The sequence below is a fragment of the Neofelis nebulosa genome, chromosome 14, assembly GCF_028018385.1.
Source record: "Neofelis nebulosa isolate mNeoNeb1 chromosome 14, mNeoNeb1.pri, whole genome shotgun sequence".
NCBI lineage: Eukaryota > Metazoa > Chordata > Mammalia > Carnivora > Felidae > Neofelis > Neofelis nebulosa.
Genome location: NC_080795.1, coordinates 28,727,411 through 28,755,089, shown reverse-complemented (window position 1 = coordinate 28,755,089; position 27,679 = coordinate 28,727,411). Strand labels below are relative to the sequence as shown.

Below are 27,679 nucleotides of genomic sequence, written 5' to 3'. Positions count from 1 at the left end.
CCATCAAGATGTTAAAATACTCCCATTAGAGCTGATGTTACAGTTGGTATAGGCTAGGACAAAGTGTGTAGATATCTCCTTTTAGATTTGTCCAGTCCTTAAACTACTGATGCTCTACCAAAGGTAAAGAACTAAGCATAACTTGAAGTCAGTTGATACAAACATTTATACATTAAAAACCTCAGGATTTGTCCTAAAATGCCCATTCTCATAATCCTCAAGGAATTTGTCATCTGACTGAGGTAGGATATGAATATCATACATCTATTGAAATTTAGGGCTGGGACCTTCGTAATCCCATGTGTTCTGTAGCTATTGATTTAGTTAAATTTACAAAGCACTTAAAATTTAGCAGAGGGGTTAATGGGTTGGATTTACAAGTGAGGAAGTCAACATTAAATTGGTTTGCCGGAGATCAGGATTACAGTCAGACCTAGAACTAAGGGGTTCATAAGGTCACTGGCCAATGCACTTTACAATTTACCACTTTTTCTTCAAGGGAAGTATAAGTAGAAATAGCCACCGATAATAATGCAAACACGTTTCAGGTAAGACTTCATAAATATGGTGTTAGGCTGGGTTTTGAAAAGGGACAAATTCTGGGAATTAACGTTGGTGGGGAAAAGGGGAGAAAATCATGAGTGATGGTGTGGTCTCTGGTGGTGCAGGTTTAGGCACATTCTGAACTTTAATTCCTTAGATGGAATTGTAGTTATCGACAAATGATAAAAACGTCTTAGATGAAATTTTGTAACGTCAGTGGACTGATCTCAGAAGTGAAAAAAACAACCTTGGCTCCAGGATTTCATAAACGTTCGTTGAGCCTTATTACGTGCCCAGTGTCAGGGACCCAACAGCAAAGAGTTTACAAATTTGGGACAGCGGACGCAAAACAAATTATAATTAAACCATAGACCATACTGAAAATGCTACATGGTATAAAGGAAACCAGGAGAGTCCGACAGTGCGTTTGGATTTCCAATTCTAAATATGGTAATCAAGGAGAACCTATTTGAGCAGAGACCCGAAAAACCGGTCTTCCGGCCATTTGGAGAAAAAACCCAGGCGGCGGGGCTAGCAAGTGTCGCATTATAAGAATTTACAGCAGGACAAGGTTCAAGCGATACCCTGGGGAACGAAATTCCTACGAGTCAAAAACGCTTTCCGCGTAAAATTTAGCAGATCGCGGTCAGCAGGCGGCCCCTCGGGCACCAACGATTTAATCCACCGATTGTAGTTTAACCATCTGCCCCACCACCCCCGGTGGCCACACTCCACCCCCCCCCCCACCCCACCCCCCCCCCCCCCCCCCGCATCAACTGACTACAACATGCCCAGGGATCATCAGGGCTCTGTAAGTGGGTGGACCATTCGCTGCTCCGCCCCGTGACCTGCGCGCTTGCGGAGAGGTACAAGGTCAGAGGTTTCGGAGCCGTCATGGCGGCGCTGTGCCGGACCCGTGCAGTCACTGCCGAGAGCCATTTCCTGCGAGTGTTTCTCTTCTCTCGGCCCTGTCGAAGCGCAGGAACTGAGAGTAGCTCCGGGGGTGAGAGTTCCGACTCCCCAGAGCCTAAAAGGCGCCCAGGCGGCTTCGCGAACGCTTTGGAGCGGCATTCAGAGCTGTGGCGAAAGGGGGAGCTCCCGCAGAAGAGAGTGAGTTGCGGAACTACGCCAGACACCCCGTCGACCGGGCTGGGGTTTGAGGCGAGCTCCCGCGTGGTGGGTGGGGCGGGAGTCGGGGCGGAGCCTGGTCTGGGAGGTGGAGCTGGGGTCAGGGGTGTGTCTTGGCCCTGCAACGGGCTACTTGGAACCAAGAGAGCTCTTGGTATGTTTCTCGGTTGGTTGTACTTCCTGTGGCCTTTACCTGCTTTGTCCCCACTCTTTTTTGCGCTCGTCTTCCTGGGTGAGTGCTGGAAGGGAAAACCGCAGGACGCGCTACCAGTTCGGCGATCTGGGGAGACTCCTGGGACTCAAAGACGAATTGGGCTCTACCCCGGGAGAGGCAGGCCTCTCTGCTATTGGAGTCCTTTATACACAGAAGTTCCAGCGTGGAGCTTGGTGTCTGGTGTACGAGGCTCTTTATAAGTATTTGTTAATTCAGTGGATAGGTGGAAGAGAATTACTGTCTCTACGAACTTGAGCAAGTGATTTATCAATGCTTCGCTTTCCTTTTCTGTAAATGACGTTAAATTTTTTTTCCATGTGTTTCAGGCAATAGTTTGTAAAATACGATGAAATTACTAGATAAATGAACTGGAAGTGATAGACATAAATACGAGACACATTTTTTTAAATGTTTATTTTTATTTTTGAGAGAGACAGAGCGCGCGCGCGCGATTGGGGGAGGGGCAGAGAGAGAGAGAGAGAGAGAGAGAGAGAGGGAGACACAGAATCTGAAACAGGTTCCAGGCTTAGAGCTGTCAGCACAGAGCTGGCCGCTGGGCTCGAACTCGTGAATTTCAAGATCACGACCTGAGCTGAAGTCCTGAGCCGAAGTCTTAACCGACTGAGCCACCTAGGCACCCCAATGAGACACAATTTTTTATTACTAAATTCAGCAGACATGAAATTGGATGTGTGGCCATGGTAAATTATGTAAAAATAAACACTCTCAATTTTTGTACTTTCTTTGGAGACCAGCACCAAACAGTTCACAGACAGGTTGTGTCCTGGATTATAGGAAACTACCTGGAATTTAGTAAATGATTGTTAATAGTTATTGACAAAAATTTCCTAAAATCCAGGGATTAGGAGAAGCCTGGTGCATTAGGTTTCTATTTGCTGCCCTAACAAATTACCACAGATTTAGTGGTTTAAGACAACAGATTTATTATTTTTAGTGCTGTAGGTGAGAAGTCTGACTGATGTCTCACTTGGCTAAAATCAAGATGTTGACAGGGTTGGTTCCTTTCTGTGGGTGGGATCTGTTTTTTTGCCTTTCCAGCCTGCAGAGGATGCTTGCATTCCTTCACTTACTGTCCCCCTACACCATTTCCAAAGCCAGCAACAGCCCATTGAGTTCTTCTCACATCCTATCGCTCTGACTTCTCTTCTGCCTCTTCCATTTTTAAAGACTCTTGTGATGACTTTGGGCCCACCCAAAGTCTGTAACATAGTCACAAATTCCAGGGATTAGGATGTGGACATATTTGAGGGGGCATTATTTGTCTACCGTACCTGGAGAAGTCATAAAATCCGAGAAGAATGCCAGTGACTGACCTGAAGTTGACTGTTGGATGGATTTAGATCCATCCTTGGTGGATGGCTTTGAGGATTACGTGTGGTAAAGTAGGAAACATAAGTGTAATTCATTTACATTCCCCAGATATTTATATAGATAAGGGATTTCCCTATTTCTCATCTTCCAACATTTCTCATTTATACCCCTTCCTCCATGCTTTATCACTACATTCCAAACACCTTCAGAAACTACCAGAAAATACTTCTCAACTGCTGAGTTAATTGTGGCAAGAGTGAAATTGTAGCATTGTATGTATTGTATTTGAAACCCCACATGATGACCGTACTTGCGGATTTCATATGGTAAGCAGTAATGTTTGTTTAATGAAGGAACCAACCAAGGTATTTGAGAGTGATCAGGATTCCATTACCTTCCTTTCCCTTTAACTTTTCAGTCAGTTAAGCATCCAAGAGGAAGCTGGAGGGTTTCTTGGCATTCCCAGCATATCAGAATTGTTCAGTCCAGCTCAGGCTGAGTGGAGTCTCTCTGGGCAATTGTTCTCTACCTAACACAGTTTAGAAAATATTATTCTACTAGGTGGAGGTTAAATGTGTTTGGTTGTGACATGCTGGTTCACTTATTATTCAGGATTTTTCAACATCTTGGTTTAATGGAAGGAAGGAAAATTCCCTGGGGAGGGGGGTAATCAGGAGGCTGGGTTGTAGTCTCCATTCAAAGAGTTGGTAGTTTTGGAGCATTTACAGTTGCATGGATCCCTTTACTCGTTCTTTAAAAAAAAAAAAGTTTATTTGTTTTGAGAGAGAGAGTGTTTAAGCAGGAGAGGGGCAGAGAGAGAATCCTTAGCAGGCTTCGTGCTGTCTGTGAGGAGTCTCACAGCTTGGGGCTGAGATCACGTACCGAGCTGAAAACAAGAGTCCGACGCTTAACCGACTGAGCACCCAGACTCCCCCCTCGCTCCGCCTTTACCCATTTTTAATTGATGCTGCTGACTCCAGTTGCTCCCTGGTCTAGGCCATTATATACAGTGGACAGTTACCTTCCTGAAGTTGGGCAGATTTAATGAGATACTCTTTTTGCTTTGGTTGAGAATCTTGTAAAGCTTCCTTTGCACTGTCTGCAAGATTAAATACACATCATTCCATCATCAGCCTGCTGCCTGCTGTACAGGACCCAGTCCAATACAGATATTAGAGTTTCCATTCAGTTTCAGAAGGTCAGTATTCAGAGACTGGTTCAGCCATCTTGCTAGTTAACTTTGGACAAGTTACTTAGCCTATCTTAAGTTTGCTTTCTTATCTCAAAATGGGCATAACTCTCACTGGGGTTATGGGAGAGTTTGCATGAAATAAAACATTTGAAGTGCTCTTAGCCCAGTGACTGTTGCAGAGCCAACTTTAGCTCACTCAGTACATTTTAGCTCTTCTGTGGCCTTAGCTTTCAGGATTGCATGTTCTTTGAATGAAATCCTACTGCTTACCTAAATAATTAATAATAATTAAACTTAAAAAAAAAAAAACCTGTCCTTCTGTTTAATCTCAATTTAAGGTTATTTGTAGTAGTTAATATGTTAACCTGTGGGTCCAGAGCAACGTGCACACTTCAGAACAAAGCTTTTCCTGGCTTTTTTCCCCACTAGAATATAAATTTCAGAGGGGAGAGAAGACACCTTGTCTGACTTGTTCTGTTACATCCCTAGCACCTTGGCCTGTAGTGGGCACTCAATAAATGTTTGCTAAATGGGTGAATGAAAGAATAGTGCACATAGTGCATATTTGAAATTTATTATGCCTGGGCTGTCTAAATTGAAATCTGTGTTAACTGCTTACAAACAGTTGTCTAGCTAAGAATAGTGCAGGTTTGAGCACATCTATTAAGTGTGCTTGTCCAGAATAGTAATTGAGCAAAAACAATTTTAAGAGTAATAAAAGTGAAAATACATTAGTTTTAGTGTTTATTGGAAGTTTTTAGTGCTTTTCTGACTTATATTTATAATGAGCAATATGAGTGGTTGTTAGGTGTTGAAAGAGATTCAACTTTATGAAAAAGCTTTTGCTTTACTTTGTGAAGTTTCTGAATCTATTTAATGGAAAAATATCCTGAGTTTACAAGATGAATAAAGTTCATGTTTGTTCTATGATCGAAATTTTTGAAAAAGTATAAAAATAGTATTTGCTGTACTTTAAAAGGAAAATTCAAATAGCATTGAAGATTATAAATGTGAAATGTAAAAGCCCTCTTTTCCTTTTTTCCCCTCACTTTCCAGGCTGGGAGTATGTATGTGTGTTTGCTCTGTGTTGTTGTTGTTGTTGTTGTTGTTGTTGTTGTTGTTGTTTTTGAGTTGTTACACAAAGGAAACTATTTGCAGCAAATTAGGAATGCCTTCAGAGTGTGTTTAAAAAAATTTTTTTTAATGTGTATTTTTGAGTGAGAGAGAGAGAGAGAGAGAGACACAGAGCATGAGTGGGGAAGGGGCAGAGAGAGAGGGAGACAGAATCTGAAGCAGGCTCCAGGCTCTGAGCTGTCAGCACAGAGCCCAATGTGGGGCTTGAACTCACGAACTGGGAGATCATGACCTGAGCCAAAGTTGGATGCTTAACCAGCTGAGTCACCCAGGCGCTCCTGGAGTGTATTTTTAAAATGCGTACTTCATACCTCCAGAGATTTTATATGTACATTTATAAGTGCAAGCTAATTATTGATATATATACTTAAAAAAACCCACAAATTGGTTGGTACTGTTGTGAATTACATTATTACTGTTTTAAGTGTGTAAGTTCTGGGGGCTCCTGGGTGGCTCGCTCAGTCAGTTAAGCGTCCGACTCTTGATTTTGGCTCAGGTTATGATCTCACCATTCATGAGACTCACAGTTCATGAGATGGAGCCCCGTTTTGGGCTCTGTGTTGACAGTGTGGAGCCTGGTTGGGATTCTCTGTCTCCCTCTCTCTGCCCTTTTCCCACTTGCGTTCTCTCTCTCAATATAAACAAATAAATGTTAAAAAAAAAAAAAAAAGCATAAGTTCTGGATTCAGATAGTCTCGGTTTGAATCCTGGTTCTTCTGTCATTTACTAGCTCTGTTTTCTTGGGTAATTACTTAATATACGTATATCTTTTCCCTTTTTGTAAAAATTCTTTGTCATGAAATTATTATGAGATTAAATGAATTTATTATTTAAACACTTAGCACAAGTGTCTGATGCTTAGTAAGCACCCAGTATATTTTAGTTGCTGCTGCTGAAAATTGCTGTTTTCATGGAAGTATAACTTTGAATATTTTTTCTTATCATTACATATGTGTAATGTATATACACCTCATTGAAAAAAATTTGCTTGGTGTTCCATGGTATAGATGTACTGTAATTTATTTAATGAGACCTTTATTAATGAGATTCTAGATTGTTTTCTGCTTTTTTTTTTTTTTTTTAAATACAGACCTGCTACAGTGAGCATTTACATATTTTTTGCATACTTACAGGATATATGCTGGGGCAGAAGTGTACAGGTAATTTGAGCTTTGGTAGATAAAACCTGTTTGCACCACACTCCCACTTGGAATGCATGACAATGCCTGTTTCCTCACCTCTTTTTCCATATCGGATATTTCTTGATATTGAGCCCTTAAAACAAAATACAGAAATTGGGAACTGGGGTTGTTATTCTTCACCACTGATATCAAATTGTGATTTTTATCACAATAACTTCATGTTCACATTTTTTAAAACTTTTTAAAAATATTCATTTTTGAGAGAGAGAGAGAGAGAGAGGCAGAGAGAGAGGGAGGGGCAGAGAGAGAGGGAGACACAGAATCAGAAGCAGGCTCCAGGCTCTGAGCAGTCAGCCTAAAACCTGATGCGGGTCTTGAACCCTCAGACTTAACCGAAGTTGGCTGCTTAACCATGGCACCCCCATCATCACGTTTTTTGACTTCATAATAAGCAAGTGCTATCAGTTTGAGCCATAAATATACTTTATCCTCAGAAAATGCTACATTTATGTCATATATATTGGGTTTATATGTAAGATTTCATTTGTAAAACAGTTTCTGCTCAAAAATATTTCTCCGTGTAAGTAGTTTGCTGTTGCTTAAACAAATCATTGTTTTGTTTTTTTTTTTTCCTTTGGTCTTTGTTCTTTCCCCTGGAATTAGCTTCTGTACCTGCAAATTCCATTGTAAAAATCATCTCTCCACGAGGCGTTTATCATCTCATCAATGAGGCAAAACTCCTTTTGAATGTCCTGGAACTTTATTTGATATTCCCTTTATGGTACACACACAACTCTTAAGTTATACTGAAGTCATTGGAGTACTTGTTCTATCCTGTTCTTTAGATTGTAGTTCCCTGGAGAATAGGAATCATTTTTTTATTCACTCTTTTGATTCTTTGCATAATGCCTTACACATAAGTTAGGGACTAAGTATGTATTTGTTGATTCAAATTGGAATTAAATTTATACAGTTACAATATCTTGGGTGACCTGTTATTAGATTTAACAATATGTGTGTATACTCAACAATGTAGGTTGAAATTATACCCATTGATTTAATTCTTATCCTTGCCAACGTAGTGCCAACGTAGGTATGTGTACCTCCAGAAGTAAGAGCTATTCAGTAAGAGCGAGGCAAGTTTTTCTCAAAAAGGAACGTTCCCTGTGGGGGTGATTTAATCAAGGGCAGCTCATCATGAAATACTTACCCTAAGGTTTTACTGAAGCTGCTAGCTAGAGGGATCTCACATTTTTTTTTTTTTAATTTTTTTTTTTTCAACGTTTTTTATTTATTTTTGGGACAGAGAGAGACAGAGCATGAACGGGGGAGGGGCAGAGAGAGAGGGAGACACAGAATCGGAAACAGGCTCCAGGCTCCGAGCCATCAGCCCAGAGCCTGGCGCGGGGCTCGAACTCACGGACCGCGAGATCGTGACCTGGCTCAAGTCGGACGCTTAACCGACTGCGCCACCCAGGCGCCCCGAGGGAATCTCACATTTAAAGGACCTGAAATGCTGTTGTTTATAAGTGCCATGCTCATCCCATGCTTACTTACCCACTTCTGTTTTTCTTTGGTTTATTACCTTTAATACTGGTTTATCTAGCTATCTCTTCAACTAGTTCTTTGTGGGGTTTTTTTGAGGGTAGGAACCAATTCCTTTCATTTTTGTAACCAACATACTCTTTTTTTTGAGAGAGAGAGAGTGCGAGTGAGCGAGGGGCAGAGAGAGAGAGGGAGAGAGACTCCTGAAGTGGGGCTCAAGCTCACTGGATGTGGGACTCGAATTCATGAACTATGAGACCATGTCCTGAGCAGAAATCAGATGCTTAGCCAACTGAGCCACCCGGGTGCCCTCAGCATGACATACTCTTATGTATAGACGACCTGGTAAATGTTTGCTAAGTATGTATGCATATATATAAAATATATTTTTTTTAATGTTTTTATTTATGTTTTTAGTGTTTTTCTTAAATGTATGTATGTATGTGTATATGTATGTGTGTATTTAGAGCATGCACAGGGGACAGGCAGGGAGAGAGGGAGACAGTGAATCCCAAACACGCTCTGGACTGTCAGCACAGAGTCCAATGCAGCGTTCTATCTCACAACCCTAGAGATCAAAAATCGAGTCTGACGCTTAATCAGCTGAGCCATCTAGGTGCCCCTGCTATGTATATATTTTTTAACTTAGATACATTTTCCTCTTTTTTTTTTAAAAGAAATATTTTATTTTTATTTATTTTCTAAAGATTTTTTTTTTTTTTAATGTTTATTTATTTTTGAGAGAGAGACAGAGACTGAGTGGGAAGGGGCCAGAGAGAGGGAGACACAGAATCCGAAGCAGCTCCAGGCTCTGAGCTGTCAGCACAGAGCCTGACTCCGGGCTCCAATTTACAAACCAGGAGATCATGACCTGAGCCGAAGTGGAATGCTTAACTGACAGAGTCACCCAGGCGTCCCTAAAGAAATATTTTAAAACCTCTGATGCTGTTATGTCACTTACACAGTAGAGATTTGTAGAATCTGTTAAGCCAATTGGAAGCTATGCTATAGCAGATGACCCATCTTTTAGCCACAAGGTGGCAATAGTTGAGCAAATATTTAGTTTTCTGCTTTGTGAATAATACTGTTTCTCAACGGTAGAGGGTAGCATATGATTTTCAGCACATTGAAAAATGGTTTGCGAGAGGTTTTGAGACCACACGGTAGAACGTTTTATTCTTTTAAGATAAGAGAATAACATTTTACTATGTTAGTTTATTTACATAGAATAGTAATGTTACAAGACAGTTTATATTTTTATTTTAGCAATATATTAGCTTTCATGCAGGTTTTAAAAAATATTGTTTTTCACTTTTTCATGAATATTTCTTACTGGTATTTTTTATTTCAAAATGTTGGAACATTCCAGAAGACAGAATATATAAGTCAGATATTTTATTCTCCCAGAATACCAAAAAAATCCAAAATATAACTTATTTAAAGGATTTGTTTTAATATCAGGGGGAAAATTCTCTTATTTTTAGAGTAAATTTTAAGCCTACTAAGTTCCTATAGTAGTAATATTCTTTAGTTTTATTTACCCTTTTTTTCTCACTAGTTTTATATTGACGACTTAAAAATTGTACCAATGTTTTATTCTCTTTATTTTTTTTTTTAAGTTTATTTATTTATTTTGAGAGGGAGAGAACAGGGCAGAGAGAGGAGAGAAAGAATCCCAATTAGGTCCTACACTGTCAGTGTGGAGCTCGATGCGGGACTTGAACTCATGAACTGTGAGATCATGACCTGAGCTGAAGTCAAGAGTCAGATGCTTAACCAACTGAGCTACTCAGGCACCTTATACCAGTATTTTATGTAGGGGTACCTGGATGGCTCAGTCGGTTGTGTGACCAACTTCAGCTCAGGTCATGATCTTACAGTTCGTGAGTTTAAGCCCCTTGTCAGGCTTTGTGCTGACAACTCAGAGCCTAGAGCCTGCTTTGGATCCTGTGTCTCCATCTCTCTCTCTCTGCCCCCCTCCTCTGTCTCTCTCTTTCTGTCTCTCTCTTTCAAAATAAAACATTAAAAAAATTAAAAACGAATATGTAAAGGAATGTTGAAAAAGATTTCCGATTTTAACCATGGTGCCAGCTGGTTTTTACATTATGAAATTCTAGGTGAGTTATCCCTAAGTTAGTAAGAAAAGTCTTTTGAAGTGTTTAGTTTCACAGTGGAGTCTAACATTTTCAAAGCATGTTTAGAGAAAATTACTAGTCAATAAAAAAAGATAGGAGTGAATTGAAGTAGGTATAAATCTCTAGGAAAAAGTCAACACTTATAATATGCTTATAAATAATACTATACATTTCCTAAAGTAAAAGATAAATATATTCTGTATGTATTTTCTTTCATGGGTGGTCATATGATCCGATCATACTCTTTCAGGTTGTTTAGTGACTTCCCAAGTCAGCATTAACCCTGTGTATCTTTATTAACTCTCGTTTTTGCTCAGAAATCTCCATTCTTTTAAGGTGTTTGGGTATTCTTTTTTTTTTCCAAGGTTATATTGAAAGTTCCTCTTTTGATTGTGTAATAATTTTTAAAAATGTTTTAAAGCATTTTTTAAACACTTTTTTATTTTAAGTAATCTCTACACCAGTGTGAGGCTCAAACTCACAACCCCAGGATCAAGAGTTGCATAGTCTACCGTCTGAGCCAACCAGGTGCCCCTATGTTAATAATAATTTTTAAAGTTGTTTTTTTTTAATGTTTTTATTTATTTTTGAGACAGAGAAAGAGCATGAACAGGGGAGGGGCAGAGAGAGAGGGAGACACTGAATCTGAAGCAGGCTCCAGGCTCTGAGGTGTCACAGAGCCCGACGCGGGGCTCGAACCCACCGACTGTGAGATCATGACCTGAGCTGAAGTCGGACGCTTAACCAACTGAGCCACCCAGGCACCCCAATAATAATTTTAATAACATGATTATGTCCCTTAAGTTTGCTTTTATCTGGTGGCGTTAAATAACAAATGAAATAAAGGAAACTATCACGGTTGAGTGGAGCCTGGTTTGTAGGGATTTGGGAATAAAATTAAGCAGTGTTTGTTCATTTTGGATTTTGCCTTGCTTTTTAAAGCACTCTGCTCTTGGTCAGATAATCAGAGGTGGACTTCCATTCCAGGAGTCATAGTTCAGCAGCTCTTCTCTGGCTGGTTACCCAAATTGAGACGGTTGTGTTCTACTAAAGGAGATATGTGTGCACCAGCACACAGGGGATTCATCCCAGAGAGATGAAAACTTACGTTCATATAAAAACCTGTATATGAATGTTCATAGTGGCTTTATTTGTAATCACCAAAAACTGGAAACGGCCCAGATGTTCTTCAACTGTTGAATGATAAAACAAACTGTGGTACATCCATACCATGGAATACTACTTAGAAGTAAAATGTAATAAATGATTGATATACATAACAAATTGAATGACTCTCAGGGGAATTATGCTGAGTGAAAAAAGCCCATTCCGAAAGGTTACACATTATGAGTCTGTTTATGACACTCGTGAAATGACAAAATTATTGAGATGGAGATCAGTGGTTGCTAAAAGTTAGAGATGGGGGTGGAGATCAGAAGGAAGATGGGGAGTTATAAAAGCGCAGCATGAGGGATCCTTGCAGTGACGGAACTGTCCTGTAACGTGACTGGTGAATACATGAATCTTCACATGTGATAAAATTGTGTAGAACTAGATACACATACAAGTAATTGGGTGTAAAACTGGTAAAAATGTGAATACTGTTGGTGGATTGTATCAGTGTCAGTTTCCTGGTTTGGTATCTTATGTGGTCTCACAAGATGTTAGCCTTGGGATAACCGAGTAAAGGGTGCAGGGGATCTCTGTGTATTATTTCTTTTAATTACATGTGAATTTACAATGATCTCAAATTAGAAAGTTGGATTTTTTTAAAAAAGGATTATTTCCCTAGTCTGTCAGGCCCAGCACTGGTAAGACTAGTGAATTCCCTAAACATGAGCCCATGATCCCACATCATTTCCGTAAAATGATTTCTTTGGTTAGAAACTGCTGTGTGGAATACCATGACAATGAATAAGAGATTCTGTAAGGTGGGTGGTGGTTTTGATAGAGCTTTGTGGGCAGGAAAGGCAAATCCATATTTAGAGTAAGTGTTTATTCCAGTGATAATATATCACTGTCCTTTCTATGTAGAATGGCTCAGCATAACCTGCTACCAGGTAGCAATCTGATCATTTCAGGGAATGATGCTATATTGGAAGCTTATTGTTGGTCTCTGCTGTTGGCATATTGGTCATTTAGCAGTGACTGTAGCCAGATTAACATGGGTGACTAGAAGTCAGTGTTTCTGAATCAATGCATAACCTCCATCCCACGAAAATTCAGGGACCTGCCACCTTGGTGAAATTTTTCATTGGTTCGTGGCCTCTGGGATATGTTGAGATACCCCTCTTACCACTAAGACAGAAGCACATCCCTGCTCCTGTGGTACCTTTGTTATTGAATGCATTGGTGGCGGACAGGAATAGCTGGGGAAAGAGGTTGACATCCACAAGACTGGTTATCATCCCCTGATTATTAAGATTCTTTCTGCTAAAGAGATCATTTATATGTGACTCATTTATTTTCTCACTCTGCGCATTCAGAGAGGTCTATCCACATACCTCTTTCCCAGACCTTGACATTTATTTCTCACTCATGTGCCTTCTAAATCCCTGACCACCCAGCAAAATCATTGGTCACATCACACAGATTAATATAGATCCATACCTTAGGTTATCTTTCCTTCCAGGCAAAGAGATCAGGTGCACTGCTCAAAGTTCTGTCCCCTGGGAGGCTGTTCCTTTATCCCTGTCCTTCAGGGCCACTCTAGCTGCATTATGATTCACCTGGAGAGGTCTGGCAAAATCTCCATTCTACAGCTTTATCTGCTATAGATACTTGAAATACTACCACATCTGCAGGGTCTTAAAGCCCAGGTAGTAGAGTAGCTTGCCTGGTAGTCTGGACCTATTGTAGAGCTTTGTCTTATTCTGAGCCTTCTTCAAAAAACTGGCAGCTTTTTGGGTCACTTTGGTAAAAGAGTTGGAGAAGAATGTCCAAATAAGGTATTTGTTGCCTCCAAAATTCAAAGAGACCCAGTAAGCACTGCACGTCTCTCTTAGTGGTAAAAATGTCCCAGACCACTGGCCTCCTAGGAATTTCACCAAGGCCCAGCATTTTTGTGAGATCTATTTCCTACCCTCTAGCATACACGTGTCTTACCATGTGTCTAGAGTAGTTGCAACTTCCCGCTTCCAAGTCCAATCAGTATGTGTTACAGACCAATATGATGTCCAGTGGAATGAAGCGGCAAAGCCCCTGTATGCTAGTTTATGACAGAGCTGGTGAATTGATGTAACTCTGAAGTATGTGTTGTTTACTATTAGACCTAGAAAAAGAAAGCATTTGTCAGATCACTTAGCGCATACCAGGTGATAGGGGGTATTTGATTTGCTCTAGCCATGAAACCACATCTGGAATAACAGCTGTAGTTGGAGTTACTACTTGATTAAGTTTATGGTACTAAATTAGCACTGTCTAAGACCCATCTGTTTTCTATAGGGCCACATAGGCAAGTTAAGTGGGAATATGGTAGAAATCACCATCCTGCATCTTCTAGGTCCTTGGCACTAATCATTGCAGTGCCTCCGGGAATGTGGTATTACCTTCAATGTACTTGTTTGGCAGGTAGATGAAGTTCTAATATTTTCTGCTTCTCCTTTCCAACTTTAATAGCCCTCACTGCACAGATTAAGGAACATATGTGGGCATTCTGCCAGTTGCTGAGTAAAGCTATTCCCATTATGCATTTTAGAACTTGGGAAACAACCACAAAGTGAGTGCAGGGGATGGGCCTGAGCTAAAACTCCATTCTCCTCCTCCATGCTCCCATAAGCCTCTATTCTGACTAGAAGCAAATTGGGTCTTCAAGAGTTATGTCAGTTCACATAATCCTTGAAAAGTGTGATTATTTCTCCTTCCCCAGTGGACACCCTAGTAAACAGTCACAACTCCCTTTAGGAGAGCTAGTAGGAAGATCGACAGTACACATTTTTAGCTATGTAGCAGGATCCTTCCTCAGTCTGCATGATCTCCTCTTCATTCAGAGGACTCAGTGTCTGGGAATTGGTTCAAGTTTGGGAATTTGTTGAGTGGCCCTGGCAGTCATTTGTGGTGATTCAGGGCGGGCTGTTCATTAGAACTATAGCGTTTTCCTATCTGTTTCATTTCTGGGACACCATAATCAATCAGCCAACACCAGAGAGCTCTTCAAGTCAGACTGTTTTGATTACTGTTTACACTCTGTTGCATTATGATAACCGTGCCCATCGTGTTGTTGGCTAGTAAGTGCTGACCTGACTCCTGCCACTTCAGGGTCTCATTATCTCCACTGAATTCAGAGAGCTCTTTATGGCAGCAGCTCCCACCAGTCAGTCCTGCAGAGAACAGTCACCACACAGCAGTTCAGAAATGCTGGTGTTCCCCTCACAAGTGCCTTTCCCTTAGGTTTGGTGAACTGAGTATCTTGTAGATCCTCCTGGGGACCACAGTAAGGGCTAGGTGAAAAGGTCCACTCCAACATTCTGTTCTCTCCAAGCATTTGGGTACCTTCTTCTGTGGTATCCTACGGAAGTTCTGGTATTTCAACTTTGTCTAGTGTAGTCTACCTTTTGGTTCAGATTTTATTCAGCCAACCAAGCAAACTTTCAAAACCCACACCTAGCCTCTTAAGCTGACATTGTATCTGAATCTCTGCTCAGTGAGCCCATATTAGTCAGTTTGGCCCAAGGCCATACTGTCTTCCCTTCACCCTGACCCAGGACCCTTAGCATCTATTCCCATACAGATCCTTAGTTTCTACTGATTTCAGTTAACAAAATCATATAGTTCTTTTTGGTGTGTAGTATACCCCTTCATGGACTATACTTTATATCTCACCCCTTGGGGTCTGCTGAGACTTGAATTTGGTTATAGGTCTAGTCCTATCCAATAGAACTTTCTGTAATGATGGAAATATATACTATCTGTGCTGTTTGCATATGGCCATTGAGCATTTGAAATGTGGCTAGTGCAATTTGGGAACTGAATTTTAAATTTCATTTAATTTTAGTTGAATTTGAATAGCTGCCTGTGTCTAGTGGATACCATATTGAACAGTGCGGGTCTGCAAGCACTGAGAAGTGGGAGAGATGGATACTTAGGAGGACCAATGGGCCCCTACAGCTACCTCAGGGTTGACCACTGCTGGTACTTCAGGAAAGGGAAGACCAACCTCCTCACACTGGGATGGAAGGGCCGCTTCTACTGGCAGAGGATACCTGGCACAGGTTAGGGGCCTAGGGGCTGCAGGTTCATCAGCATTTGCCCATATGTCCCGTGCTAAATTTCAGGATTCGCCACCTTCCTAATCAATGCCCCAGTTTTAATACTAGAGAACCTGTGAAATTGGGAACTCAGTTTGCCTTGCCATTAAGCCATCTGCAGAATTAGATGTTGGGTTTTTTGGGTTTGTTTGTTTTGGGTTTGTTTTGGTTTTTTGTTGTTGTTGTTGTTGTTTTGAAATCTTTAGCCTGAGGCCAAAGGAGATAAAGATTTCTTTTAGGACAGTTACACAAACTTTCAGATCCCTTATGTTAACCTCTAAGCTGGTATTTAAAGCCCTGGGGCTATCATTTTCCAGTGCACTTAATAGCAAACGACACTTTTATACTTCTGTGTTTTGACCTAGTTGATATGAGGCAGAAGATACTTCTTCATGACAAAACCTTGTCATGATTATAGGTCGTTATGTTTCTACAATGTTAATTTAAGTAGTTGCTTTGTCGTGTACATCATTTACACTGTGGGCTATCAGTATCTCTTTTCATGAAAATGGGATCGTGAATGTCTTTAGATTGAATGAATTTGGAGAATGAACCCCAGATAGCCCAGAATTAATTTAGGTAACCCACCTTGCAGTTGTATTCCTGTGGAACCATTTTGGTAGTCTCATCTTGTGTTCACAGAGACTTTTACCATAGGGACTTTTTTTTTTTTTTTCCAACGTTTTTTATTTATTTTTGGGACAGAGAGAGACAGAGCATGAACAGGGGAGGGGCAGAGAGAGAGGGAGACACAGAATCGGAAACAGGCTCCCGGCTCCGAGCCATCAGCCCAGAGCCCGACGCGGGGCTCGAACTCACGGACCGCGAGATCGTGACCTGGCTGAAGTCGGACGCTTAACCGACTGCGCCACCCAGGCGCCCCCCATAGGGACTTTTTTGAGTGCCTATATATGAGCCAATTCCTGCCCTGGATACTTTTCCTAGACATTCTTTACTAGTTGTCCCTGTGTTTTTATTGTGCAGGGTTAGAATAAAAAGTAGAAGTAGATAGCAGTAGCATTTTATAGGAGATCCCTGAAAGCAAGTTTTGACTATTGTTTGTTAAACATTGGAATATGGACAATATAGAAAGGGATGGTGCCATGGATAGGATGGAAATTGATTTCAGAAGTTTCTTTTTAGAATCGTCAGCAAATACTCTATCCTATTTTTTTTTCTTCCAGGAACCAAGATAATATATTTATGTAAACTTTTTTAGTAGTGAACAAAACAGACATCTTTTCCATCTTGAAGTAAAGAAGACAAACATTTGACGATTGATTTTACATGTCATGAATGTTATCAAAGAATTTGTATAGTACTAGAAATGGAAGGTATAATGTTAAGTGAAATAAGACAGAGAAAGACAAATACCACATGATTTCACTCATATATAGAATTTAGGAAACAAAACAAGTAAACAAAGAAAAAAGACAAAACAAAACAAAACTCAACAACCAAACTCTTAAATACAGAGAACAAACTGGTGGTTTCCAAAAGGGAGGTGGGTGAAAGTGGGGGAAATAGATACAGGGGATTAAGAGCACACTTACCATGATGAGCACTAAGTAATGTATAGAATTGTTGAATCATTATATTGTACACCTGAAACTGATATAGCACTGTATGTTAATTATACTTCAATTGACAAAAAAGAAATTGTATAGTACTGAGTTATATAGGATCTTAGAACATGACATTTAAAAAAATTTTTTTTAATGTTTATTTTTGAGAGAGAGAGAGAGAGAGAGAGAGTGTGTGTGTGTGTGTGTGTGTGTGTGTGTGTGTGAGGAGGGGAGGAGCAGAGAGAGGGAGACACAGAATCCAAAGCACGCTCCAGGCTCTGAGCTGAGCTGTCAGCACAGAGCCCTATGCGGGGCTCAAACTCATGAACTGTGAGATCATGACCTGAACGGAAATCAAGAGTCAGATGCTTAACTGACTGACTGACTGCCCAGGCGCCCATGCTCTATAATCAATTCTTTTTTTTTTTTTTTTTAATTTTTTTTTTTCAACGTTTTTTATTTATTTTTGGGACAGAGAGAGACAGAGCATGAACGGGGGAGGGGCAGAGAGAGAGGGAGACACAGAATCGGAAACAGGCTCCAGGCTCCGAGCCATCAGCCCAGAGCCTGACGCGGGGCTCGAACTCACGGACCGCGAGATCGTGACCTGGCTGAAGTCGGACGCTTAACCGACTGCGCCACCCAGGCGCCCCTCTATAATCAATTCTTAAGGGAAGCAGTCAACTCTTAGGTACCTGCTTTATCTATGACAACTCTATGAATGAGGTTTATAGCAACATTTTCCATAACCAGGGTTAGACACTGAGCTCCATGATAATACCCGGCAGGTGACAGTCTGCCTCCAGTCTCTGTAGTCTGCTTCAGCTAACAATGGTGGTTGTCAACATGGATTGAAGGAATTGCTTCATTTATTGTTTTTAGAAAACATTTGACAAGTAAATGAGGAATTCAGAAATGGTTCTGGATTATGATTTTTGAAGGAGAGCTTTGTCTGATTACTTGACATAGCATCCAAACAGTATAAGGAGTTTACAATTTAAAAGCAAATTCAAGTGTTAATCCAAGGATCTTATGCTTGTGGTAAAATCATTTCACTCACTGAAAATACATTGACTTCCACTGTAAAATGTGACAAAGTAGAGGCAAAAATAATGGAACAAAAAACAGTACCATTACTACTTGAATTTAAAATCTTCTTTAAAATATAATTATTCATGGGGTGCCTGGGTGGCTCAGTTGGTTAAGTGTCCGACTTTGGCTCAGGTCATGATCTCACAATTTGTGAGTTCAGGCCCTGAATCGGGCTTTCTGCTGTCAGCACAGAACTTGCTTTGGATCCTGCCTCCCTCTCTGCCCCTCCCCAACTTGTTTTCTCTCTCTCTCAAAAATAAACATTAAAAAAGTATATAAATATATACATATTACATATACATATATACATATATATATATATGTGTGTGTGTGTGTGTGTATATATATATAAATTATTCATATCTTGAATAGCCGAAGCAATCTTGAGAAAAAAGAACCTGGAGGCACAACAATCCCTGATTTCAAACTATATTACAAAGCTGTAGTATTCAAAACAGTATGTTATTGGCATAAAAACAGACATATAGGCCAATGGAACAAAATAGAGAGCCTAGAAGTAAACCCACACTTCTAGGTGTGGGTATATGTTCAGTTAATTTATGATGAAAAAGCCAAGAATATACAAGGGGAAAGGACAGTCTCTTTAATAAATGGTGATGGGAAAACTGAACAGCTACATGCAAAAGAATGAAATTGGACCACTGTCTTTCAACATACACAAAAAGTAACTCAAAATGGATTGAAGGCTTGAATGTAAGACCTAAAACCATAAATCTCCTGGAAGAAAACATAGGTGGTGAGGTCCTTGACATAGGTCTTGGCAATGATTTTTTAAATCTGACACCAAAAGCAAAAGCAGCAAAAGTAAAAATGAACAAGTGGGACTACGTCAAACTAAAAAGCTTTTTACAGCAGAGGAAGGAAACAATCAGCAAAGTGAAATGCATTCTATTGAATGGGAGAAAGTACTTACAAGTGATATATCTGATAAGAGGTTAATATCCCAAATATATGAAGAACTCTTATAACTTGGTAGCAAAAAATCCCCAAACAACAAAAATGGACAGGAAATTTAAGTAGGCCTTTTTCCAAAGAAGACATGGATGGCCCACAAGTATGCAAAAGATTCTCAACATCATTAATCAGGGAAATGCAAAGCAAAACCACAATGAGATATCACCTCACACCTGTTAAAATAGCTATTATCAAAAAGACAAGAAATAATAAATGTTGGTGAGGATGTAGAGAAAAAGGAACCCTGTGCACTGTTGGTGGAAATGTAAATTGGTACAACCACTATGGAAAACAGTACAGAGTTTCTAAAAAAGTTTAAAAAAGAACTACCGTATGACCTAGCAATTTCAATTCTGGTGTTTATCTGAAGAAAGTCAAAACATTAACTCAGAAAGATGTATGCACCACCCACCATATTCATAGCAGCATTATATATAATAGTCAAGATATGGAAACAACCCAAGTGTCCATTGATGGATGAATAAAGAAAACATGGTGTGTATATATGTGCGTATACATATACACAATGGAATGCCATAAATGGTTCAGCCATGAAAAAAGAAGGAAATCTTGCCATTTGCAATAACATTCATGGGCCTCGTTATGCTAAGTGAAATAAGTCAGAGGAAGACAAATGCATATGATCTCACTTATATGTGGAATCTAAAACAAAAACCAAAAATCTCATTTAAAAAAAGTTCATAGATCCAGAGAACAGATTGGGGTTGCCAAAAGTAGGAGTTTAGAGGGTGGGGGCAGTAAATGGGGTCAAAAGATGCACACTTACACTTAAAAAAATAAATAGGTCAAGGGAATGCAGCATGGTGACTATAGTTAATAATACTATATTGTATATTTGGAAGTTGCTAAGACACTAGATCTTAAAAATTCTCATCATGTTTTTTTGTGAGTATGTATAGTGAAGGATGTTAAGTAGGCTTATTGTGGTTATTTCACAGTATACACAAGTATCAAATCATTATGTTGTATACCTGAAATTGTTTTAATGGCATAACATAATGTTATTTGTCAATTATACTTCAATATAAAATATTCATAACTTTGTAAAGTTTATAGTATAAATATTTCATGACAGAACTAAAAGTCTTGAGATCTTATTAAATAATTAGTCGATAACATTCAATTATTTTCTGAAACGTAGGAAACACCTTTTACTATCATACTAATCTTAGCCCAAAAATCTCTTCACAGTTATGAAGGAAATTGTGTTATTTTAGGAACAGGCCCTAGTGGTGGCTAAATTATTTTCAATAAATGTTTAACCATTAGATTTACTACTGGATCTCCCTGTCATCTAAGGCTGTTTTAATTAGACCCTGGCTTCAACTGGAAGTCTTCCAAAGTAGGGGGGGAAAGGAAAAGGAGGAGGAGGAGGGGGAGGAGTGAGGAAGGAGGAGCTGTCAACCACAGGAGTGAGGTATTGGGAAAGCAGGTCCTAGGGACAAAGGGGAGGGACCCTCTTTGACTGCAGGCAGGATGAGAGCCCAGCATTGATATTCTGTTTTTTCCTTTGAGTGGTGCTCTTTTCAGCCGCCCTGGTGGCAGCTGTTGTGGATGACATAGTGGCTGGCTAGTCGAATAGTAGTAGTAGCTGCTCTTGCCACTGCTGGGTTGGTGTTACTGTTTGCACGGCCTCTAGAGGGCAACTCCTAGCCTTTGTTTGTGTTGAGCCTGTAGGATGTGTTTCATCCTTGGCTGTCTGCAAGAGAGAACTATTTTTTCAAGGTGCTTGTTTAAGGACCTTTAATATCATATTCTGTAGAGTTATAAAATTAGTGTTACGGCTCAAAGCATGATATTCCTGGCTACCTTTTCAGTTCTGTTTGCCATCTAGATCTTCTGACTTGTCTTTGGTTTAGATCGACACTTAGTACTCAGGATTCTTTCCCAATGTGTTTCAACCCTCTGAAACAAACCCATCACCATACCCTCCTTCTAGCATCTGAAGGACTTGGTATCAGCCAAATGTTTCGACTTTCATTTCCTTTGACTTTCTTTTTCTTGAGGCAAAGGTCATAAGCTTTGGTCTTTGGGCCAAAGTGTGTTTCATCAGATTTATAAAATGAAAGGCTTTTTTTCAATGTGCGAACATTGAAAAATTAGAAATTTTACATTGATACTTGGATTTTTGGCTTTTCTTGGAAAATCAAAAGATGTGGCAACACTGGACCTGAATTGCAATTGCAGCTAGAGCTGAGTAGTGGCTCTGCCTTTTAGACTGGCACGTATTCTGCTCGTTACCAAGTCCCCACCCAGCCTGGCATTTGAGTTTGTAATCCTTGGAGTACTACACTCGTTGAAAATGAGTCATAAGAATGGTTTAATAGTTTTTAAGGTAAGTATTCTCTCGAACTCTTAATAATTCTCTCTTAAATAACAGATGTAAAACTTACTCCAAATACAGGATGTAGGTAAATTGTTAGTATTCTTCTGTAATGAGTTCTCACAAATAGAAACTTAGTAGTTCCCTTAGTTTGAGCCAAAGAATGCGCATACCACATGCACAAATTAAAGATGAGTAGAAGGTACAAGTCTGTACTCATGGATTTCGGAAAAAGCATGTGTTTGGAAAAAAGTTTGTAAGTTTAAAAAAAATTAAAAGGTAAGGAGCCTGCATTATAGGATCAGTCTTACCTCAGGTAAATTCAATCTGTAAAAAGATTGGAAAATGAGCAGCACAAAACAAGAAGCTATTTTTCCTTGAAATTTTACTTTAGGAAGAAGAAGAAAATTGTAACAAAGCTATTTAAAAATATTATATAACAAGGACTCATGTTCATCCTGGTAACTGAAAGACCTTTAATCATGTTTATCTTAATCTATATTTAAATTTAAAAAACCCTTTTGTTGGGTTATTTTTTATTTAAGTATAATTAACATACAGTGTTATATCAATTTCAGGTGTACAATATGATTCCACAATTCTATACGTTAACACTCATCACAATAAGTATACTCTTAATACCCTTTATCAATTTCACCCACCCTCCCACCCATCTCCTCTCTGGCAACCACTAGTTTTTCTCTTTATTTAAGAGTCTGTTTTTTGGTTTGTCTCTTTTATTATTTGTTCTTTTGTTTGTTTTGTTTCTTAAATTTCACATATGAGTGAAATCATTCCATCCCAGATATGAGTGAAATCATGTGATATTTGTCTTTCTCCATATGACTTATTTCACTTAGCGTTATATGCTCTACGTTACACCCATGTTGTTGAAAATGACAAGATCTCATTCTTTTTTGTGACTGAGTAGTACTCCATTGTATGTATATATACAACATCTTCTTTACCCATTCATCTGTCACTGGATACTTGGGTTGCTTTCATCCTTTGGCTATTGTGAATAATGCTGCAATAAACCTAGGGGTACATGTATCTTTTTGAATTAGTATTTTTTTTTTTAACATTTATTTATTTTTGAGACAGAGAGAGAGAGAGCATGAACAGGGGAGGGTCAGAGAAACAGGGAGACATAGAATCTGAAACAGGCTCCAGGCTCTGAGCTGTCAGCACAGAGCCCGACGCGGGGCTTGAACCCACGGACCGCGAGATCATGACCTGAGCCGGAGTCGGACGCTTAACCGACTGAGCCACCCAGGCGCCCCAAGTATTTTCATTTTATTCCACTCAGTAGTGGAATTACTGGATCATATGGTAGTTCTATTTTTGAGGAACTTCCATACTGTTTAGTCACTCTCATTAAACTTGAATTTGAAGGGTTTTTTTGTTTTGTTTTGTTTTTTGGCAGATGATCAATATTAGGAATAAAGTGAGTCACCTTCTTGGATACTGTACTCATATGCTCAGACTGACCTCCCTCTGTCCCCATGCTAGGAGCCTTTGTCTAAGGATACTCTTACTTTGTTCACATTCCAGATTCTACTCTGAGCCACCACATCTGTATTATCTGCCATCAAGGGCTTTTCTTGGTCTCTTCTTCAAGAAGGAAAGGGAGGAAGAAGAAGTTGAAGACTTTATCTAGCTTTTTAAAGCAAAGTTCCAGGGGTGCCTGGGTGGCTCAGTTGGTTAAGCATCTGACTTTGACTCAGGTCATGATCTCACGGTTTGTGAGTTTGAGTCCTCATTGGAGGAGCCCAAGCCCCACTTTAGGTGAGCATGAGCCCCAGCTCGGGTGAGCACAAGTCCCATTTTGGGTAAAACACGAGTCCCACCTTGGATAAGCCCCGTTTCTCTCTCTCTTTCTCTCTTACCCCTTGTAGGATTCTCTTTCCCTCTCTCTCTCTGCCTTCTCTCATTTGTGCTCCCCCCCTCAAAAAAACAAATACCCACCCCAATTCCATTTAAATCTTTTTTAGTATTGCTACAAAATGTAAATATATATGGCACATTGACTTTTAAAATTTTCTTCTGTAAGATTTTCTTATATCTATCATATTATATGTTTATATTGAATTATATGCATATAAATATCTGTTTTTATTTTTAGGGCTCTCCAAAAAATGTGGAATCCTTTGCGTCTATGCTGAGACATTCTCCTCTTACACAGATGGGACCTGCCAAGGATAAACTAGTTATTGGACGCATCTTTCATATTGTGGAGAATGATCTTTATATTGATTTTGGTGGCAAGTTTCATTGTGTGTGTAGAAGACCAGAAGTGGATGGAGAGTAAGTAGAATCATTTCCAAGTTTTTTTTAATACTGTTCATAAAAGTTGAGATACCTCAAAAGTATTTTTGGACTTTAATTGGTGATTTTCTAAAAGACAGAAAATATGCTTTATTTGTCTTCATAATGCTAGTTAGGGAAGGTAGGCCAGATTTGTGTCATGTTATGTTAGTCACCTTAGGCTAGATTCATATCTTCTCAAAGCCGTGAGAGCAGTTTTGGGGAAGATCTGAATGTTCGTCTTAGTAATAAACTATCCCCACCATAAAATGAAAACCAACTTTATAGTAATATATGCTGCTCAGGCGATTTTACGTGTAACCTTTTTGCCTCTTCCTCTGTTCCACAGTCTTCTGCTTCTCAGAGAAGCTTCCCTTTCTACTTCTTCGTGCTTCTTTCTCTCCCACTACCAAATTCTGATGCTTTATTATTTTCCTTTCTTATTCTGTATCTACTCTCACAATTAGAATTTTCCCTATTGTGGAACAGAATTCATTCTGTTTATAGGTAAAGATATTTGTGAGTATAATGCACTGGGGAAACCATTAAGATGACAGATCTAGGAGTAGAGTGTCGAGAGTGAAGGGAAATGTGGAACAAAGGTTCTGAGATTGGAAAATGATAGTAAGCAAAATAGGAATGATTTTTTCCCATCAGTTTTTAATGTGTACATTTTTAAAATTTCAGTATTTCTGGTATCAGGATGCAACTTACAGTTGATGTTATATCAATTTAATTGACAGTGTTCTTTATTCTTAAAGTAATGGTGAGTCTAGTACTCAGTGGCATCTTAGGATGAATTACAGTGATTGAAAAGTTTGTGATGTTCAAGGATGAGTCATATTGTAGAAATGAATAGGAAGAGAGTCTACTCTAGATCTAAGAGAGCAATTATGAGAATTGGTTGCCTCTCTCCTGAGAGCTCTGGATACCTAAAGGTCCGGTTAATACAAATTTCCTTAGATCAGTGGCATTTGAGTAAATATTTAATGACTAGTTGTCCAATAAAAAAAAGGCCCCGATTTGCCAATTTCTGTGGTGTAAAACACTCCCACCTTGGTCAGTTTTAAGTCACCAGTGTAATGTCACTGAATGCAGAATTGGGAATATTTGTACACAGTCCAGCTCCCACAAGCTGGTGCAGTCTGGAGCCAGCACACCTCTACCTCAGATAATCAGAAGCTAAGCAGTGTCTTGCAAGGTAAGTGCCATGAACCGGGAGATCCTGGAGGAGAAAATGGACTTCTTATGCTACCTGGCATCGAGAGGTAATGGCTCAGGCATAGCCTGTCTTGGTATATCAAATAACATACAAGCTGGTCAAAAAGAGTAAGACCTCAAGAAATTTCTAAGTAGGATAAGTTTGTCAATCCAGATATTAATACTGTGTGTCTGTTGTGTAATGGGTCATCAAAGGGATTAAATCAGATAATGTATGGAAAGATTTAGGACAGTGACTGGTGTATAATAAATAGATGCTACTATTACTGCTGTTCTTGAAATCCTGGTGATTTGGATTTTTGAGAACTGATGGTGACATTCCTCAAGAATTCCTATTGATGAGGATTCGTGCAGGAGGCAAGTGCGAAGATAGGCAGTCCTAAAGTTATCCTTCAAGAGAGGCATCCTGAGCTCTTGGGTGCTGTCAGCAGTAGCTGTGGCAGGTCATTTTTCATTAATAGAACATATATCTGTAATTTAAAAATGAAGTACTGTTTTATTTTATACAAAGAAATTTTCTCATCTCCTCCCTACGATCAGTAAGCTTTTCCTCATGTTGCCATGGGTGCTACCTAGTCGTGGTGGCCATCTTTATTCTGACAAGCCAACCTAGTTTGCAGCTAGAACATCAGGTATTAACTTTATAAAAAATGCATTTTACAGGTAACTCTGTTGGATTATGAATATGTCTCCTGCTCAGGTAGATGTATTATAAGTAGCAAATGCAATGTACACTTTTCCTTATGTTCGTGGATGGAGTTTTGTTTATGATACTTTTTTCATGGGTATTTATGTCTTTGTGGGTATTCTTTTATGTATACTGTCCTTTTTTCATTAACATTTTAAAACATCAGTTTGGTCATTATGTTTTGTTTTTGAGCATAATATTTCAGAATGCATTAGAGACTAGAAGTTCTAATTTGATTCTCAGGCCTTACTGACTAAATCACAGAATTTTAAGTATCAGTATTTGAGACTGCATTTCTCTAATAAGTGCTATAATATGGTTTGAATATTTTATGTACAGTATAGCTTAAAATAGTTAAATACTAGAAATTATTGCAACATTTATTAAATCTTAAATTTTCATCGAAAACTATACACATACACATATCCTATTACAGAAATTACCATACGGTTGAAACCTTCATCTCCACATATGCTCTGCCACTGAAGCAGTCCATTTAACAAAAGTTTTTTGGAGCGTGAGGGATGGCTCATAATAATTTTGCAAGTAAATTGTCTAGCCTATGGAGCAGTCACCGTATTAGTATTTTTCACGTACTTAGCACAGTTAAATGCCTGCACCTCTGTTTTGTAGTTATCTTTCGACTCCTGCCCCCATCGGCCTACCCAGGATCAATTCACCAGAAGTTCCCACTTTAACTTCCAAATCAGTCACGAAATCAATACATTCATGACTGAGGATCATGAAGAAGGGTCAGTCATACCAGTGCACGAGGAGTTGATTAATTTGTTTGTTCATTCATTTGTTCAGCAAATATTTTTTGGACCTCTTCAGCTTGGCAGTTACTGTTCTACCTGGGAAGGGCTGGTAAACCAGAGCTCCTAGCTGCCCTCATGAAGTTGGGCGACTTCTACTGGAGGATAAGGGGAATAGATAGTAAACAAGTATATAAATCAATTTTAAAAATTGGTAATTACATGAGTAAAAAGGGATAATATGGTGAAAAAATGTCTGGTGAGTAGAAGATGACAGTAGTTAGAAAAGGGGCTTTGACCTCTATTCTTCTATTGCTTAAAGTCTGAAATACCCTCTGAGGACTTTTTTTTTTTTTTTTTCTTTTGATGATAAACAAATGTCAAGGCTTAAGTTCTATTCCTCTCTGGTCCTACAGACTGATAATATTATTTCCAACAGTGTGCTAAAAGGAGGAGTTCACTTTAGCCAAGATGTGATCTGAATAGTTTGGTTACTCTTGTTCCACATCCTCATAGCTATGCAGGTAAAAACTGCAGCTCCATATTTACATACGTTGTTTTGGGGGGAGAAACTTTGTATCTTAGAAAATTCCTTGTTGTCCAGGTTTTTTAATGTTTATTTATTTTTGAGAGAGAGAGACAGAGCACAAGTGAGGGAAAGGCAGAGAGAGAGGGAGGCACAGAATCTGAAGCAGGCTCCAGGCTCCGAGCTGTCAGCACAGAACCTTACACGGGGCTCCAACTTACAAAGCGTGAGATCGTGATCTGAGCCGAAGTCAGACGCTTAACCGACTGGGCCACCCAGGCACCCCCTTGTTGCCTAGTGTTTAATTCATCCTGAAAAGAAGGTTTCTACCCTTCACAGAATATTTATTAAATTTACTGAATTCTATGTGTAGAAACTCTTAGGTTCTTTCCAAAACCCTTCTCTAGGTCTCTTATAGCTACCTGTCACTTATGTTTTGGAAGTATTATAGAAAAGTATCAGATCAGCATAATTACTGTTTCAGTTACTTTGCTTTTCTACCTGTATCTAAGACAAAGTTTGTGGGGGAATTATTTTATTCAGATGTTACCTGTTGTCTTTATAATTGGTAGAAAGATGATACCACCAAATCAGA

At 39.4% G+C, this 27,679-nt stretch overlaps 1 protein-coding gene across 3 annotated transcripts in view; it reads left to right on the top strand.

Moving 5' to 3' along the window:
* The first annotated feature begins 1,356 nt into the window (after window positions 1–1,356).
* Window positions 1,357–27,679, top strand: part of MRPS28 (mitochondrial ribosomal protein S28) — a 210,512-nt gene continuing 184,189 nt past the window's right edge. Inside the window, exons 1-2 of one of the 3 annotated variants that reach the window (XR_009253776.1) lie at window positions 1,357–1,719; window positions 23,713–23,894. Coding sequence is in view for 2 of the 3 variants with exons in the window: in XM_058699927.1 (XP_058555910.1) it covers window positions 1,438–1,719; window positions 23,713–23,894 (464 nt within the window). In the remaining variant the exon portion in view is untranslated. The remainder of the gene's footprint in view (window positions 1,720–23,712; window positions 23,895–27,679) is intronic. The other 2 variants (XM_058699927.1, XM_058699928.1) reach the window with 2 other exon arrangements.